General features: G+C 38.2%; 1 protein-coding gene across 17 annotated transcripts in view; it reads right to left on the reverse strand.

Moving 5' to 3' along the window:
* Positions 1-18605, reverse strand: part of Psd3 (pleckstrin and Sec7 domain containing 3) — a 522982-nt gene that overhangs the window by 124568 nt on the left and 379809 nt on the right. Inside the window, exon 1 of one of the 17 annotated variants that reach the window (NM_027626.1) lies at positions 4299-4646. The exons of the other annotated variants lie outside the window; for them this stretch is intronic. Within the exon in view, the coding sequence (NP_081902.1) occupies positions 4299-4457 (159 nt within the window). The 5' untranslated portion in view covers positions 4458-4646. Of the gene's footprint in view, positions 1-4298; positions 4647-18605 lie in introns of those variants that run through there. 17 annotated transcript variants of the gene reach the window in all.

Consider the following 18605-nt stretch of genomic DNA (forward strand, 5'->3'; position numbering starts at 1 on the left):
CAGGGAGAAAATATGACATCAGTCTGCGAACTTCCCACTAAAATCTGAGGTTACAAAAGGGCATTGCGAAGACTTCTTCAGGTTCCTTTGTATATAGTTTTGACTCACAGAGGAAGAAGTGATTAGCATTAACCTAGCACTGCTAAAGAAAATGCAAGCAACTCCTTTGCAGACTAAAAAGAATAGAGCTGATGGCGCCCTTCAATATTATTGCAACATGTTTTACAAAGCAATGAATTAACCATTTCCCAAGCAGTGCTGTGGGGCCAAGCACTTCCCTTTCTCTCTCCCATATTTACAGTTAACATCTCCAGGAACCCAGACTTATCTACCATGCTGTAATGCTCACCTTCCTTGAAGTGAGCTTGGTCTTTAGGTTTCTTTCTACAGAATAAGTATAAGTCCATCAGATAACAATAACAGAATAACAGAATAACAATGGCTTAACCTGGCTCAGAAGAAGGATATTTCATCAACTGCAGCTTACTGTAAGTCTCAGCAAGAAATGACTGGGGGAGACGCACAGAGATAATTAACGAGGAAAGCCCACACTCTGCCTGGGCAGCACCGTGGCTCACAAAGCAGATGGCCAATTTTTCACTATACATCACCCAACTACCATGAGTTCTATGAGATGTGTCTCAAGTTTCCTTGCTACTTTATCAAAAAAAATTTTTTTAAACATTTCATTTAAATTCACCCCCTCATCAATGAGAGAATTCTTAGTGGATGTTGTTCTATTGTTCCCTAACAACATGCCTCAGCCACTCACGTTATTTTTACACTCTAAAACAGCATTAAAAAATGGCATTATCAAGCTGAGATTTGGCCCAGGTAAATACGTGGTAGTTTGGTAAGAGTTGGGCACAGAAAAACAAATCAAAGTATGAACACCAGCTTTTACAGTTCTTAATCTAAGCAAGGAAAAAATTAAGATATAGCATATAATTTATATTTTATATATAACCAGATGAAAAGGAGGAAATGTGGACACGTTCAGTAGTTTTAAATTCGCATGATGCTCATGGTAGAGTAATTTCCATGCATATGTGAGACCTGAAGTTCATTCAATAACCTGCACCATGGTAAACACATAAATGGATAGAATAAGGAACTGAATAAAGACATACAAACGTCAAGAATCAATATCACCAAATGATTCTAAATTGTTATTTGTGTCTAGTCTGTCCAGTTGACCCTGGTAGCAGGAAGGTCTGTAGTGCCCCCTCATGGCCAGGAAGCTTAATGGGAACTCTACAAGTATCAGTTAAAAGACAAATAAATAGCTGAATGCATTCATAGTCAGGCTCAAATGAGACACTTTGATAATTAATACTAGTTTCCACAAATGTAAAAGCAACCTTCTTTAAAAAAAACTATTAACATTAAATATCCTCTACATTTTATCTGTTCCAGAATTTGATATAAACATTATCCAGAAAAAGGAAAAATCATATTCTTCAGAAGAAAGAAGATTTCATCACTTTTAAGGATATGGATGGGTTTGGGGGAGGAGTGCTACAGGAGGGGCAGTAAGTTCTATGAAAACAGCGCACAAAATTTGTCTGGGATATAAAATAATTTGCCTTAGAGTATAACAACATGATGCACAAAGATTGGATCATTCAATTTCTTCACTTAAAACATTTAGTTAAAAAATCTTGAAAGATATTTTTTAAAAATTTAAGGCAATAAGTAAGTGATCCATTCAGAAACCTTTTAACACTTTCTTCAAATAAAACACAAAATGCAAAATTGGATGAAAAGTGAAGCCTGCAGATGAACTAATTTCATAGTTATACAAATTAGTGAGTTTTATGGCCAACAAAACAGAAGTTAAGACACACCAAAGATAACAGTGTTCCAAGAATATAAAACATATTGTGATTAAACTATGTGGAAACTATTATACTCACTCTAGAATGGGCTAGGTAGAGTTTTGGGGAGAGAATTCAATTCTAGACATTATCTTGAGATGCTTGATGTTATCTTATTATTGCCTTTAATGGAGGCAAGAGTCAGATGGGGTAGAAGAAATAAACTTTCTTATCACCAGGTTAAAAAAACCTTTTATTTTTTGCTGAAGAGTCAGATAACTAAAAAACACCACTTAACTGATTAACAGGAAAACAACACTGATTTGCTTTTAACTAATAATATTTCACTACTAGATACAGCTGAGGTGAATAATACTTTTAACTATTAGCACTTGAATATATTATGTCCAGTACAGAGAAGAACATAGATTACCATGTAATTACACTTGTCCATAATGAAATTCAGTTAATTAGTTTAGGGTACAAGTGCTTAGCATATTCAATTAACTTCATTTAGTGAACAAAATTTGCTAATGAATGATAATGTTTAATCTAATCTCTAACTCTAATGGAATACATACACAAGGAAGAGAGGCAGGGACAAGGTGACTGGGAGACAGAGACAGAGTCTAGGAGGTAAGACCTTAGATACATTTTTAATAAATACCTCAGAACTCAAGAGGTCATATAATATCCATATATGTTATACATTTACATGTATATAGTCATGTGATTATAATTCTACCAGGAGCTTACATACAATACTCTTCCCACAGTGTACAGGTTCCTATTAAATAGGAGTATCTGCAACTGCATAAAAAATAGAGAAGGTATTAGAAAGGATAAACTTGCTCATTTGTCATCTTCTGGCTTCTAATGTTAATCCATACATCCTAATTCTGAGCAAACCAAAAGTATTAAAATGATTGAATTTTCATCAGGGTGGGAGTTTGGATTACAAAAGCATTTCCAATGATGACCTCTGACTTCTCAGGTATTCTGACCACAAGGTATAAATACAATGTTCATTAAAATAAAATTCAGAGATGCTAAGTTAGTGCTCTTTGCAAAGTAAATTTTATAACCACACTGACAACCACATGCATGTCCTTCTACACCTACTTAATACTTTAATAGCCTTTGGGGTTTATGCCAGCAGGAGACTGTAGTCATCATACCATGGGAGGTCGCATAGCAGTTGCAGTGGGAACCAAGACATGCTCATTCCGGTCATATTAAAAGACTATCAAAAGATGCATGCTTTTCCCCAAGATGAGTACTTAAAAATTACCAAGAAAAAGCCACCTGTGAAGAACTTATTAGAGCCAGGTTAATTTGCTAATGATTGATAGGGTTAGATTGCACTGTGTCATAATGTAATGTGATAGATAGCCAGCATATTTCTTAGTCACCATCCATCCTCTACCCTTTTTTGAGGGAAACCTGTTAAGACCAAAGTCTTTCAATACTGTAATGACACAGGAGGAAGAGGCTGGGAGGGAGCAGGAGAGGAGGGTAGTGGCATAAGGTTGAAGGGGTTAGGCCTGATGCCACTCCCAGTGGGTCTGGATAGAGCCCATGGGAAGGCCAAAATGATACAGACCCACCTCCCAAAGCCTTTCCTACACATCTTCAAGCCTATGGGTCTTGTTAGAATCATCCCCATCCCAGCTCTAGAGTTCTATGATCCTATGATTCCATCGTTCCATTTTTAAACCTGTGGAGTGGGAGTGTTTCTGAGTACCCTGCTCACACAGATGGTGGTGGGAAGAATCTCAAGAATATGTTGCATGTAGTAAATGCCCACTCCACTACGTAAGCACTCCCTTCCATTCCACATCAACCAAGATTGCTATCTCAGAGAGAGTCACAGAAAACACCAGTGCTTTATTAATGGCAGCCCAGCAGCAGTGCATACATACGTAAGGAACACAAAAGAAGGAATTTCTCCCAGTTACACACACCTGGCAGTGAACACAGCAAGAATACAGCACACAGAACAGGGTTGCTTTTCTACATTAGCTCCGCAGACTGGGGGAGGGGGACAGAATGGGAGAGGGAAGAAAAAAATGAACTCAATGAAAGATAAAAATTAAACAAGATATTTCTACATTCCTGATGATCTAAAAATATGCCATACTAAAAGCCATTTGTCAAGGCAACCTTTCTGAGACTATAACACGACCACCATGCCAACCACCAGTTTCCACAATCGCCTCTCTTTCAGTACTGCTACAGTCCTTCTCTTCCACAAACTGGCTCTGTGCAAAACTGCTGCACAGCACAGCACAGCACAGCAATTCTCCTATCTAGAGTTCAGGTATCACCGCTCACCCCAATCCCACTGATGATCTTAGAGCCATTTTATGCTTCCTGTTACTTTCTCAGCCTGTCACTGCATATCAGACGCTGGCAGAATGCATAGCATCCTGCGATCCCACCATACAACTGTCCATAATATTTAACATGGCATTTCTTTACCTTGCTCTCCTTAGCAGAAAACTCTGAGGAGTTGGAAATTTTCATAGACTTTGACCGGTGGGACTGCCGCCGGATAGAATCCTCTCGGGAGTACTTCACAGAACCTGAGGTCCTCACCCGTACCTTGCTGGCACTCTGAACACTATTCACGCCAATCATTTTGAAGGTCTATCAGGGAATAGGTTTGGAGAAATAAAAAGGCACTTTCTACCCGTTACAAAGCTCTAATGCTGAAGGAACTCTGCCGCTTGTACTCCAGCAGCTCCAAGCAGCTCCTGAGCAGCTCTGAGATCGATCGCCTTAGCTTAGGAAGCACCAGGCTGCCTCCCCCAGCATCTTCAACTACCCTGTTTGCAGCGAGTCTGATTGTTCCAGGCACGGCTCACGTCACTAGCTGCAAAGAGGAAAAAAAATGTAATCCCACCCCTGCTACTCGGCTCTTTTACACACACACACACACACACACATTCATACACGGGAACAAATGGCAATTGGCCAAGCAAGCAGTTCATTAACATTCCAAAGAGCAACACCAATTTCTCTTGTGATATTGTGCAGTAATCTCATTAATGTCAACAACAAAACAGAGATACCACAAATAAAAGTCGCAAGTAATCTGCAAGGCACCACGTGTGGTGAGGACAGATGGATCTCCATTTCTAAACGGGGAAAAGAAATGCAGATGGGTATCAGGGTGTCACCAGGCTCAATCAATTACAGGCTTGTGGCACAAGACTAGCCACAAAGGCATCACGGTAATCAATAATTTTCCTTTCTTTCCTATTTTAAATTGTGTTGCTGATCAGAAGAATTAATGTTTCCTATAACCTTAGAATGCTACAGCCTAGGACTTAGACAGAAATTGCTGACTTGCTCAGCAAATGCAGAAGGATATTAGTTACCTCCCTGTCATACTGAAAGTTAAGGGGAAAAAAGAGGGTGTTAAATATGGCTTAGGGTAAGATCAATAAATCCAATCTAGATCAATAAGGAGATTTTCGAAGGCCACAAATGCTCTGTGTAAATGGAAACCTGCTGCTTTGTGAGAAAAAAATTTACAAGTTGGACGTTGTTAGAAAATGAGATATATTTAGTTCTGATACACCAAGTTACTTTTGAATGTAATAACTTTAACTGTAATACCAGACTTGCAGGTCAGCTGCAGAATAAGGTCTTGGTTTGGGTATTAATACAAATTAACAAAACAAAAATAGTATGTAAAAACTATTCTGCCAAAAACACTGCCTCAATTCCCTATGATACTTAAATCTAACTCCCGTTTTGATTCTTGAGAATTCTATATAACATACAACCAGGTCCTGATGTGCTTGGACATTAAGATATTGGGCTGCTGCCCCCCTCTGTTAACCAGCCCAGGGAAAGGGAACTCTGGAGCCTTTGATTTTCTGATATCATGACAGGCTGCGTTCCACTTCCCTTCACTGTCCCCACCTTTTCTCTGAAGCCTCAGGGCGCCAACTATTCTATAAGCACACTGACAAATGTGAGTGGAATTTGGTTTAAAATAATAATAGAAAATAAATTTAGAAGCACTTAGGGCTCAGCTGCCTCTAGGGATGCATGGAGTTCAGAGTCTATGCTATCATTTTGTCTTCTTCCAGGCATGCCTTTCTCACCTCAAGTTATTGGTTAGGAATGCAATGGCTTTATAGTTTATAGAGCATGTTTCAAAGATATAAAACATGTACTGTTAACAGTGCAATAATGCTAATCGTTTATAATATAAGCAATTGTAGCTAGAGCATATTATAACCATTTCTATCCACTGTAACATTCAAGGTGGGACCACAAAGATTCTGCATCACAACAGAGTCCAAGCAGCACACTGCATATAAATGGAGTCTCCTCAGAGAGGGCAAAACAGACAGCACTTATTATTTAAGCCTATGTATATTTGCCAGTCTCCATAGATGGCTTTAGAATTTCTCCTGAGGTGGTTTTCTTTTCTCTAACAAGTGGTTACTAAAACCAGTGAGAAAGAAAAATATATCTGATAATATGACATCCAACTCCACTTCTGGGAGAAATGGAAGGAATGTATTATTTTTGTCCCATTGCTGCTCAACTGGTATTAGCTAGCCATTAACTTTAATAATTTATAACCACTTGCATCTGCTTAATACCTACAACACCATCACCTGTAAGATAAGGATGGTCAGTCTAGGATGCTTAAAACAACCAGATCCAAGCCCTTAATGCTGTACTACATGATAGGGCACATCTCCCCAACACTGCAGATGCAGTGAACCTTTCCCACCCTGCATTCTGTGTTCCAGAACACATACCTCTGTCTGTCAATGGCCTTCACAGTCCAATGACCAAGAGCAGAAGGTGCCTCTAACCTCCTAAGCACCTGAGAGTCCTAGCCCTTTGAGTTCTTGATGCTCTCAGGGTCCTTTGGTTCTTGGTTCTCCATTATTGTTATGTTTAATCAGATCCATGTCCTCATGCCAGGTTAATATTCCAGATTATAGTCTCCATAATATCTTTGAATGGAACATGGGCTTGTCTCCGTTTGTAAACCTTTTCAGTGATTCCTCTTTGCTGCCCTTCTTCCAGGAGCTGTGTTGCCTTGTCCCTCACCCCTTTCCCACGGTCTCCATAGTTGGCTTCTCATCATCCAAAGGTCAACCTAAGGGTTACCTTCCAAAATTATTGCCACTAGTTACTCTTCTTAACAATCCTTATCTTCCACCCTAGGCATTCTTCATTATGAGCCCTACCACTCCAGTACCTCCAGAATTGGTCTAAGGCCATAGCCATCTCAGAACCCATGTCAGCAGCTAGTAAACATTTCAGTGACTACGGATGGAATAAACAAACTACTTAAATAGAAGACAAGTCTGCCTATCAGATTTCATGTCATTGACCTTGCTTTTTATAGGAATTTAATTTTCTGAAAAGTGAATATAGTGAAAAAGCAATGAATTCTTTTGATTTGCTTACAAGAAAGCATGCAGTTGAAGCCCTTTTCCCATTCTGTTGCTTAGACTTTCTACTCAGAAACAAGAACTACTACATGTTTTGCATGTATCTCTTTTCAGAGTAAATCCATACAAATATAATATATATGTATATATACATATTTATTATATATTATATATACATTTACTTATTATGGGAAATACATGGAAACATAGATATTATTGCTATTTATTTAATAGCATATAAGGCTATCTAATTCATTATTAATTGCATGATATTACATTATATGAATATATTATGTTTCACTGGTACCACATTATTGGACATTGAGTTTACTGTCATTTGCTACAATAAATTTAGAAAATGTGTTCAGAAAATATAGATGTAATATATCATATTTAAATAACATGGCTTTCTAAACAAACTGTATTTTTGTTCTATACTTCCTTTCTACTGCCCACTGTCTTGATATGGCTATATATGGTTTACAACTAGATGTAATATGAAAGAATCAGTTCAAAGACATATCACATGGCCCTGTTCTGCAGTAGCCTACTCTGAGGCCTTGCCTGTTCTAGACATTAGCTGGCCTATGCAGACAGATTGCTTCCAATAAAATAAAGGCAAGCCACCTAGAGAGCAGCAGCTGTTTAACAGCAAAAAATAACTTTCTATGAAAGCTTCAGCAAAAAACAAAGGTGACTTCCTTAACAGAACAGAATGGTAGGGGATAATATTAAGGCAAATCCATTAACTGTGGAGGGCTGTGAGCTAGCACTTCCCATTCTGATGCTTTCTCGGAATGAGGATACTATCTATTACGAGTCCAAACGGATCTTCTTAAAAAGGCTTTAGCTAATAATAATAGTAATAACGATAGTACTACTAATAATAACAACTACAATGAATCCATTAAACACATTTTTTATTATGTGCCTAGTAGGTAATGGGTAGTGGGGACATATACAACTCACACAACTTTGAATCATTCAATTATAATAGCACACTGGCAACAGTAAATTTCTTTGGAGTATCAAGGAACTTAAAGGCTCACAGACGTTAAATGAAATAATTGCTAGGACAATAATGGTATGTAGACAGAAGCTTTCCTCTTTTCTAAAATAATATTTTGGAAAATTAGTCAAACATACAAATAAACAAAACCAAAACAAACAAAGAGCCAAAGCCAAACATGAGCTAAATGAAGGGGAAGTGAGAGGTTCAGTTATGCACACTGGAGAGAAGACAACGTGAAAATGAATTGTAGGACTCAATCGTCTAGAGGCACAGCAAGGCTGAGGGTGGGCGGGGCTGAGGGGTCAGAGCAGGCCTTTTGCCCCTTTGTTCTCAGAACAGAACGGTGGTTTTAGTAATTCCCTAGTTCAAAGGGCTCCCATGCTTCATTTGGCTAGGCTCCTCAGATTACAGTGAGAGTGAGACACAGCCATCTGACAAGATGCTGATCTGATAGAGGGCTGAGGTCTTCTGGCCACTGTCACATAGCACTCCAGCACTCCTGGAGAAGCTACACTATTTAAAGGTGCTGATGAATACTCCTCTCAGCTAATCCTTTGGACTCAAACTCACCATCAGATTTGGACTTAGAAATAATCACCTCCAACCTCTTCATTTTCAAGATGAATATTTCTGAGGTAAAGAAACTTGAAGTGACTTATTCAGGGCCTGATTATGACAAGGTTTCTTACTGTCTAATACCGGAGGGGTTATTTAGGTCATCAAGGGGTAAATATGTTGTTTTCTACACTATTTGTCATTTAAAAGCTAAATGTACCACAATCATATACTTCCAAGATTGCACCAATGCTTAAAATGGTTGTCTTGAAATGGAAATGGATTTGGGGAGACAAATATCAGAAAAGGAGATGACCACTTATAAAACAGTTATGGAAAGAAGACTTGGAAAAAAAAAACCCCAACTCTATCAGTACTAGCTTACAAGTCATGTCAAACGTGGCTTTGAAGAGATCATTGAATACCATGGACTCCATGATCTGTTTTACCTATGAGAACAGTTGCTTCACTCTAGCAGATTCAATCTTGCCTGTAGCATTACATGGTTTTAATTCCATCTGTTCTTGAAATATACAAAGCAACTCTATGGGGGAAAGCTTTAAATAGAACCTTCATATATTTAAAATTAAATGAAATAGCCATGTTCAAGCATGAAGGAGTCTCAAAATTAAAAAAAAAAAAAACAAAAGTATGTTTTCTCTTGAACCAAGCCATTCATTTAAAGTTATTTAGATCAGAGACACGCATTAGCTTTGGTAGTTAGGAGTGAATCAAAATGCACAAGGAGTCCAGCATCTAGGACACAGCTTTGTATAACTAGCATTTTCTTCTCAAACTACTACATTGTGAACAAAACACAGAGCTCAATCCTAGCATGACAGATTCTCTTGAGGAGGGTAGGTAAACCAACCTATTCTATACACTGGAAATATATAAATTCTTGTTATAAAAAAGTAATCTTTATGCTGTAGAAGAATAATTGCAAGATGAAAATACAAAAATTGGGTAGCCAAGCCCTCCAAGCTATTTTTCCAAGGTGAGTAGGCTAACAATTGTATATGGAGTAGTAAACACTGAGAAAATGTTCTGTTCCAGAGGCTAATCCAATAAGGCTCCCCATAATTACCTCTTTACACCATTCAGTACAATAATAAACATTCCCAAGGCCTAATACATGCCAGGCACCGTGTCTAGGAGGAAATGAAATGATTGGAGACCTTGCCCTCATGGTGCTTCATAACAGAGATAAATTATACTTCTATGCGAGGAACTGCCAATCAAAGGAAATAACTCCATTTGTCTGTTTTCTTAAGCTTTATTCAGAGTACATCTCTTTCTTCTATCTTACTTTTATTTATCAGAAAAACCCTTTAATGCTTCTATCCATCATTAAAATTTCTGAGTAGTTTGTTTATGTTTTTGAGTCAACTATTTTAATCTGTATTAGTTTATTTTCTCTTCCTGGTGATTAAAAAGCCTGGCTCCACAACTTAGAGGAGGAAGCATTTACTTTGGAAACATGCTCCGTCATAGCAGGGAAGGCACTGCAGCAGAAGCAGTATGCATTAATGTGCTGTGAGTCTAGACCAGGGAGTTATTACCCACAGGCAGGGTGGTCTTTCCTCCTCAGCAAATTCTACCTGGAAATGCATTTACACAAATATCTAAAGGCTTATTAAGTCTGTATTTCTAATCCAACTAAGTTAAAAAATGTAAATTAGCCATCACCCACATACACAATGGTTCCAATTTGATGCTATGTAAGAGTACTTGTAGTCTCTATAATGCAAATGACAAAACATGTTGAATTCTGCTAAACATTTTGATTTCTCTCATTTACTATTTCAGGTGCTAGGAACAAATTATTATGCAAAAGCAGGCAGAATACCTTTCTCACTGAGACAGACAATCAAATAATCATTGATTAAATAATCAATCCGTCAAACAAAGATAAATCAGTAATACTGTCAATATTGTAATGAGGAAACATGCAGCGTTCTGAAAGGATTCCAACCTATCCTGACCTTAAAGAGGATTGATTTCCCAGAGGAAACTAGAAAATGATGACTGAGATGGGATTGAAGGATAAACTGCAAAAGACAGGGACCCTGAGCAGGGTATTCAATGTTCCTGGGGCACAGGGGAGGAGAGTAAATATGACAGCCTGAGAGACCAATGAGACCCAATGGAAGAAGGGACTGTGGGATAGGACCGAGATAAGCCATCACTTGGGTTTACAATGCAGTGACAGAATTTCAATACAGCACTAGATAATTTTTCTTCCTTTCCAATAACTAATATGAATTCTTGGACTATATCAACAGATGTTCCTTAATGTACTACAATCTTAATGTTTGCACTGGGTAAAATCAGAGGCAGCAAGGATCTGCCAATGGTGCACATGAATATGGAATTTATTTAATTGCTGCTATTGCCTTAAAGGTTTACTTTAACTCACAGCAACACCACTGTAAGATAATAGCTGTGGCAAGAATCATTCATCACAGAAGATATGAGAAATTGTTATTTTGTGGTCGTTTTCTGTATCCAAGTCCTTAGTTTTACAAACAGCACAATAAGCAAATTGTCTATGCTGGTTAGTTATTATTCAAATATCTAAGCCACTAAGCCCATCTGGAATCCCAATCATCATCATCATCATCATCATCACCACCACTACTACAACAACTACTTTCCCCTTCTCTCTTATCATATAGGAGGTTAAAAAATATTTTTAAGGCTTAAAGCTGTACTCTGGGGTTTCAGAAGTCCATTTCCAGAAACAGAAAGTCTAGGTGGGAGTTTAGACCAATACCAGCTTGCCCTCAAGTATACTCCTGAATGTTTTAGAAAAACCCTGAAGCATTTCTCTGATCACTATGGACTTTGAACATTTCTTTAGGTGCTTCTCAGCCATTTGAGATTCCATATGTTAGACATTATGTGGAGAAAGAGGAACTCTCCTCCATTGCTGGTGGGGTTGCAAACTGGTACAACCACTCTGGAAATTAATCTGGAGGCTCCTCAGAAAATTGGAAATAGATCTACCTGAAAACCCAGCTATACCACTCGGGAATATATCCAAAAGATTCCCCACCATGCCACAGAGGCACGTGTTCCATTATGCTCATGGTAGCATTATTTGTGATAGCCAGAAGCTGAAAACAACCTAGATGTCCCATGACAGAAGAATGGATACAGAAAATGTGGTTCATTTACACAATGGAATAGTACTCAGCTATTAAGAATGAGGACTTCCGGAGTTTTTAAGGCAAATGGATGGAAATAGAAAATATCCTGAGTGAGGTAACTCAGACCCAAAAGGACATGCATGGTATGTACTCACTAATAAGTGGATATTAGGAAAAAAAAAGAAAGAAAGAAAGAGAAAAGAAAAGAAAAAAAATCCATACAGAATACCCAAGATACAGTCCACAGAACTCAAAAAGGTCAAACAAGCTGAAGTGCCCAAGCGAGGATGCCTCAGTCTCACTTGGGGAGGGAGAAGAAGCAATCGCAAGTGAGGAGGGAGGGAAGAACCTGGGAGGGAAAGTAGATGAGAGGGGAGTGGGAGGAAGAGGGGAACCTGCTCTGGTACTGGGTGAAAGAAAAGGACTGAAGCCCTGAGGGCCAGCAGAAAGAATAGAAAAAGGCAACCTCAGGAAATAGGAGGTTGGACAACCCCCGCCAGAATGCACCAGAGACTTCGAAGGTGAGGGACACTCGGGACTCAGAGAGAGGGATCTTATTTGAAAATGCCCAACACTAGGGAGAAGGAACTTTATAAGACAGGACATCAAGTGAGGGATGGGTTGCCATCCCACGGTCACACCTCTGACCCATAATTATTCCTGTCTGAAAGAATTACAGGGATGGAAATGGAGAGGAGCCTGAGGAAAAGAAGGTCCAAAGACAGGCCCAAAGTAGGATCCAGCTCAAGGGAGGTCCCAAGGCCTGACACTATTACTGAGGCTATGGAACACTCACAAAAAGGGACCTACCACGACTGCCTTCCAAAAGACCCAACAAGCTGCTGAAAGACTGGACCACCAAACAGAGAGCATACATCAGCTGATGAAGCCACCAACACGCATAGAGTAGAGGACTTCTGGGTCTGTGTTCATTCAGAGATGATGCACCTAACCCTCAAGAGAATGGAGACCCCAGGGAATTTAGAGGTCAGGTGGGGTGGGGGATAGGGGCATCCACATGGAGACAGGGAGGTGGGGAGGAGGTATGGGGGGGGATAAAATGAAGGAAAGAAGGAAGGGAGGGAGAGAGGGAGGGAGGGAGGGAGGGAGGGAGGGAGGGAGGGAGGGAGGGAGGGAGGGAGGGAGACCATGAAGCAGATTCAGAAGAAAACTACTACATATTCCTAAACAGATAGAAGCCATGAGCTACATATATGGAATGTCTCATGCTCAGTCAATCTTTTGAGGGCTGACAGAACGAAAGCTATTTCAAAGGCATTTTGTGTGACTTACTACTGATATTGCCTCTGGCTTCCCCTTTACCCCGGCCCCCCAATCAGCTCCTAAAATATCTGTTGGGTTCCTATGGAACCAAGCCAGCTAGAATTTTGTAACCTTAAACCAAACAACCCAAGAAACAAAACCAAGAGATTTACAGTTTCAGCGTCTCTACCTTATCCAAGTTTCAATTTGTAACTTCCACAGCTTAACAGCATGCATGGTGCCAGTAAACTACAAGTCTTATGTACCAAAGAGACCTGTGTTGACATCTTGGCTTGACTATTGATTTCAGAAGTTTCTTAAATTCTGTAAACACTACAGAAAAGCAAACAAAGCAAGCAAGCAAATGAACAACCAAATAAACAAGCAAACAAAAAACCAAGGAGAAACATGCCACACTTGAGAAGAAACATGCCACACTAGATGTTCACTGATTTTAGCTTACTCAATGCTATTGTATCTTCCCACTACAGAAGGACTCTGCCATTCGTAGTAGGCAGACCCTGTCTGTGTATGTTAGTAGCAAATGCATAAGATTTTTGTTCCTTGATGTTTTCAAAGGAGACCACCTTGAGGCTGTTGTGGCACACACAGACACACAGATATACACACACATGTGCATGTATGTATGTATGTATATATAAAATATGTCCACAAAAGGAACATGTTATTGTCCTCTATTGTCTGCTCACCTTGGTTTTAGGTCTGTTTCCTACCTAGGATTTTCAAAGCAATCATCACTTTGAACTCCCTGATAACATATTGGCTCTCTCTCCTCTCTCTCCATTCTCCTCTCTCCTCTCTTCCCCTCCCCTCTCTCTCCCCCAAGAATCCTGGTTAGTGCAGATGATAGCACGTTATGGAAAGTTAAAAGAAGCATGCAGCATAGCGCTGTGCACACATGGTATGTGCAGCCATGGATAGTGAGGCAGGACTTTGAACGCTCTGAAAGAAGCACTAATTTGGTACCTGGTTGTTCTCTTAGCACAGTTTTACAAAAATAATAAAATAAGTCCATACATAAATCCAGGTCTTTTTCTCAGTAACAAAGATTAAGACAATACTGGTATCTACTAATGCCTGGGCCTTCAAACAGGAAGTGAAATTTCCCATTTCTCTTTTAGTAGGTAATTTTATTACACAATACCTGACATATATATAATAATACAATGTTAATAGAAAGCCCCCACCTAAATGTGAAGTTGGAAAATATCACCTTTCAAACTTCTTAACTTCAGTTTCAACCACTGTACTCTTCCTCAGCTCATACACTATGGGATTACAGCCTAGAAACTATTCCATATTGGCTCTAGGAAAAGAATCTTACAATGTTAACAGGAGATAGGAAGATGCATCACAGGGGCTTATGAATAAGAGAACTTTCCTACCTACAAGTAGACAAGTACAGACTTCCATCTGCAAAGAGAGCTATGTAAAGAGGGTGAAGGAAAGTTTCCTAGTTTATTATGCTCTTCTTCACCCATCCCTGGATGATGGAATTGGGGGGGGGTCCCTTTGGAAAGGAAGGATACACACAATCATGCTGTTGGCTTGCTCTCAGAACTGCTGCACTGTGAAACAAGCTCCTGGGAAGGAAGATCTGCATCTGAAGATGAACCAATTCTGGTCTAGCTCCATCATCCCACTTAGGACAATTGTAAGGACCACCTCAGCATCACAACTTATGAGGAGTGTGGAGACCTTTGGAAAGATTAAATCATGGTCCACAAATCCCAATCTTGCTTCCTTCTCAAACCCATTTGACAAAGCATGTCTCCCAGGAAATTTCAAGTACATCAGGTGCTTTACAACCAGTACTGCATTTAATCCTCATGGTAATCCTTCCTAGGTACACGTTATTAGTTCCCTTTCATGGGTGGATTTCATACATGGCAGCTGAGCTGCCTAAAGCTACCCAGCTACAAAAGGAACCAAGTTGAACTCAATGTTGCATCTACCAGATCCTAAATACTAGACTCTTCTCTGCATGGCCTATATCACTAAGGAGTACTTTGCTCAGCTTCTATTACAATACAGTTCTAGTGGTGAATTGTCATTAATTCAGATATTGTTTGCTATAAAATGTCTCTGGAATGATCACAGTTTTTCTATATTTTAATAGTAATGGAATATTATATTGACCAGCTTATGCGCAATTTACTAGCCTATGACTATAAATGAGAGGTGCTTTTACTGAGTTTGTCTTAAGAAATACAGCTACGCCATCTTTCTTATCCTGACCAAGATGAGAGAATAGGCGCATGCATCAGACCAAACAGACCACCATTAGTTCTATGACAAGAAGCACAAAATAGCAAGTATAATAGAAGTATATCAAAATGTAATAATTTGAAGTTTCATAGTAATCTCAATGAATACATATAAACATGTTTTATAATAAACATAATTTAATAATTTATTCATTTCACAGTCCTAAATATTGTCATTCCAGCATGTAATTGACACAAAAGTTACTGAGACATTGACATTCTTATTTTTCTGTATTAAGTCTTAGAAAACTCATATATATTTTTACACACAGAGAACTCATATATATTTTAAGCACCGAGAACAAGGAGCTAATAACAAGTGTGAGAGTAGACAATTTATAATATTTTGACAACATAATCCCTCTCAAGTCAGCAAAAATATTTGACAGTTGATTGGATACATAATTAAATACAGAGCTCCTTTCTTCACTAATCTATTCAAACAAATCCAGTTTACAAAACAAAACAGAAGTATTTCATTCGGAGGTCTGAGGCTTATAAAGGAATATACATTCCAACTGGCATTCACTAGGAGTACTCTAGACAGTTAAGTAGGTAGGCTATATTCAGATCTTTACCTCTCCTCCCATTTCTCCAAGTCCAATAACCAGTCTCAGCACCAGCTCTGTAACAGAAGACATACTATATCCTCTCTTCACTCTTTGTCCCCATTCCCAGAAGGCTAAGCTGATCCTGGTATAGCCCCACATCTCCTCCCTTGTAGCCCATCCCCATTCCTAAGTGTCGTCCTCCTCTAATACAAAGAAAAACATTTTACCTGGAACCTACAGTGGCTACATCTAGTAAGATCCTAAGGGAATTTCTCAACAGGCAACTCAGAGTCACCACATTCTTCTAACCAGAGAAGAAACAGAAGTCAAGGAACAAAACACCCACCCAAAAAAGACAAGACCAGGTGTATCAGCAACCTATAAGTAAAATCTTCCCAATCTTAGATGCCTAGAAGCCAATATAAATGCCAGGCACTGAAGACAAAACAAGAAACGAATGTCTTGGTCAATGAAAATGTTAAATCTAAAAACTCCTCACATAAAACATCCAGGAAACCTTAGACATGGAAAGATCAAACCTAAGAAAAATAGAAATTGATGAGGGACAAGAAACTCAGGTGAAAGCCACAGGAAATATTTTCAACAAAATCATAAAAGAAATTTTCCCTTGCCTAAAAAAGGACATGTCTATAAAATTACAAGAAGCATATGGGAACACGAAATAGACAGGACTGGTAATGCCTGTCCCTTGGTAGATAATAATCAAAACACTAAACATAGAGGACAAAGAAATAATATTAAAAAGCTTCAAGGGAAAGAAACTCAAGAAGTATTTGAAAGCAGACCTATGAGACTAAGACCTGCTTCTCAATAGTGACTCTAAATGCCATAAAGCCTGAATAGATGCTCTACAGACTCTCAGAGCCCATAGATACCAGCTCAGAAAACGATATACAGCAAAATTTTCAATCACAATTGATAGAGAAAATAAGGTATTTCATGATAAAAACAAATTTAAATAACATCTGTATACAAATCCAGCACTACAGAAGGTGGTAGATAGAAAACTTCAACCTAAAGTGGTTAATCATACCCAAGAAAACACAAGGAATAAATAATCCCAAGACAAAAATAATCAAAAAGGGAGAAACACACAACAACAACAATAACAACAACAAAATACCAGGGAATAACAAAATTGCTCATTGATATCTGTCAATATCATTTATCTCAATTCCATAATAAAAAGATACTCCAAACAAATCAGCACAAGAAGCAATCTGATACAGCCACTTTAATATCTGACAAAATAAGACTTAACCCAAAATACATCGTAAAAGATGAGATAGTATACTACAAACCAATCAATATCTAATAAAAGGGTAACATCTATGTAACCTTAGCATCTTTGTAACAACAACAAAGAAAAGGGGTATCTATGATCATAAAGGAACTCTACTACAGTCTACATCACATATTGGCCCTCATCCACTGAGAGTGGGAGACCTTAATACCTGACTTTTGTCAACAGACCGACCAACTACACAAAATCTAAACAGAAATCCTGGAACTAACCTACATAATAACTGAAATACTTTCTAGAACTGAAGGAAAGTGAAATCACAACATACACAAACTTAAGGAACAAAGTGAAGATGGTTCTAAGAGGCAAGCTCATAGCACTAAGTGCATACATAAAATAGTGCTGAGATATCATACTGGTCACTTAATAGCATACTTGAAAGCTAAAACGAAGAAATTGCACCCAAAAAGCAGAAGACATCAAAATAAGCACAAAGCTAAAATCAATAAAATAGAAACAAGGCAAAATATAAAAAAAGTCAATGAAACAGAGTTGACTCTTTGAGAAGATCAATGTTTGACAAGTTGTTATCCAAAATAATTAAAAGGCAGAGAAAGAATATCCAAATTGACAAAATTAGAGATGCAAAGGGGGACATAACAACAGACATTGGAGAAATCTAGAGAATCATAAGGACACACTTTAAAAATCTGTATTCTGAAAAATTGGAAAATTTAAAATCAAATGACAATCTTAATGCATATTTTAATGCATATCACTTAACAAAGTTAAATCAAAATCACATAAGCAATTAAAAAAAAAAACTCCAGTAAAATAGATTAAGTAATTAAAAGTGTCCCAACCAAAAAGATCTTATTATAGAATTCTAGCAGAATTTCAAAGAATTGATGTCAATATTCCTCAAATTATTCCACAAAATAGAAATTGAAAGAACAAACACCAATGCATTTTATGAGGCCACTGTTATACTGATACCCAAACCATACAAAGACCCAACAAAGAAAGACAATGATAGACCAATTTCCTTTAAGAACATAAACAAAAAGTATAGTAAAATACTTATGAACATATCAAATGATCATCTACCATGATCAAGTAGCTTCATCCCAGAGATGCAGGGATGGTTCAATATATGTAAATCAATAAATATAATCTACCATATATAAACAAACCAAAAGACAAAAAACATGATCATCTCACTAGATGCAGAAAAGACCTTTGAAAAAACTAACTTCCTGTCTTAGGGTTTC

Source organism: Mus musculus, chromosome 8, assembly GCF_000001635.26.
Source record: "Mus musculus strain C57BL/6J chromosome 8, GRCm38.p6 C57BL/6J".
NCBI lineage: Eukaryota > Metazoa > Chordata > Mammalia > Rodentia > Muridae > Mus > Mus musculus.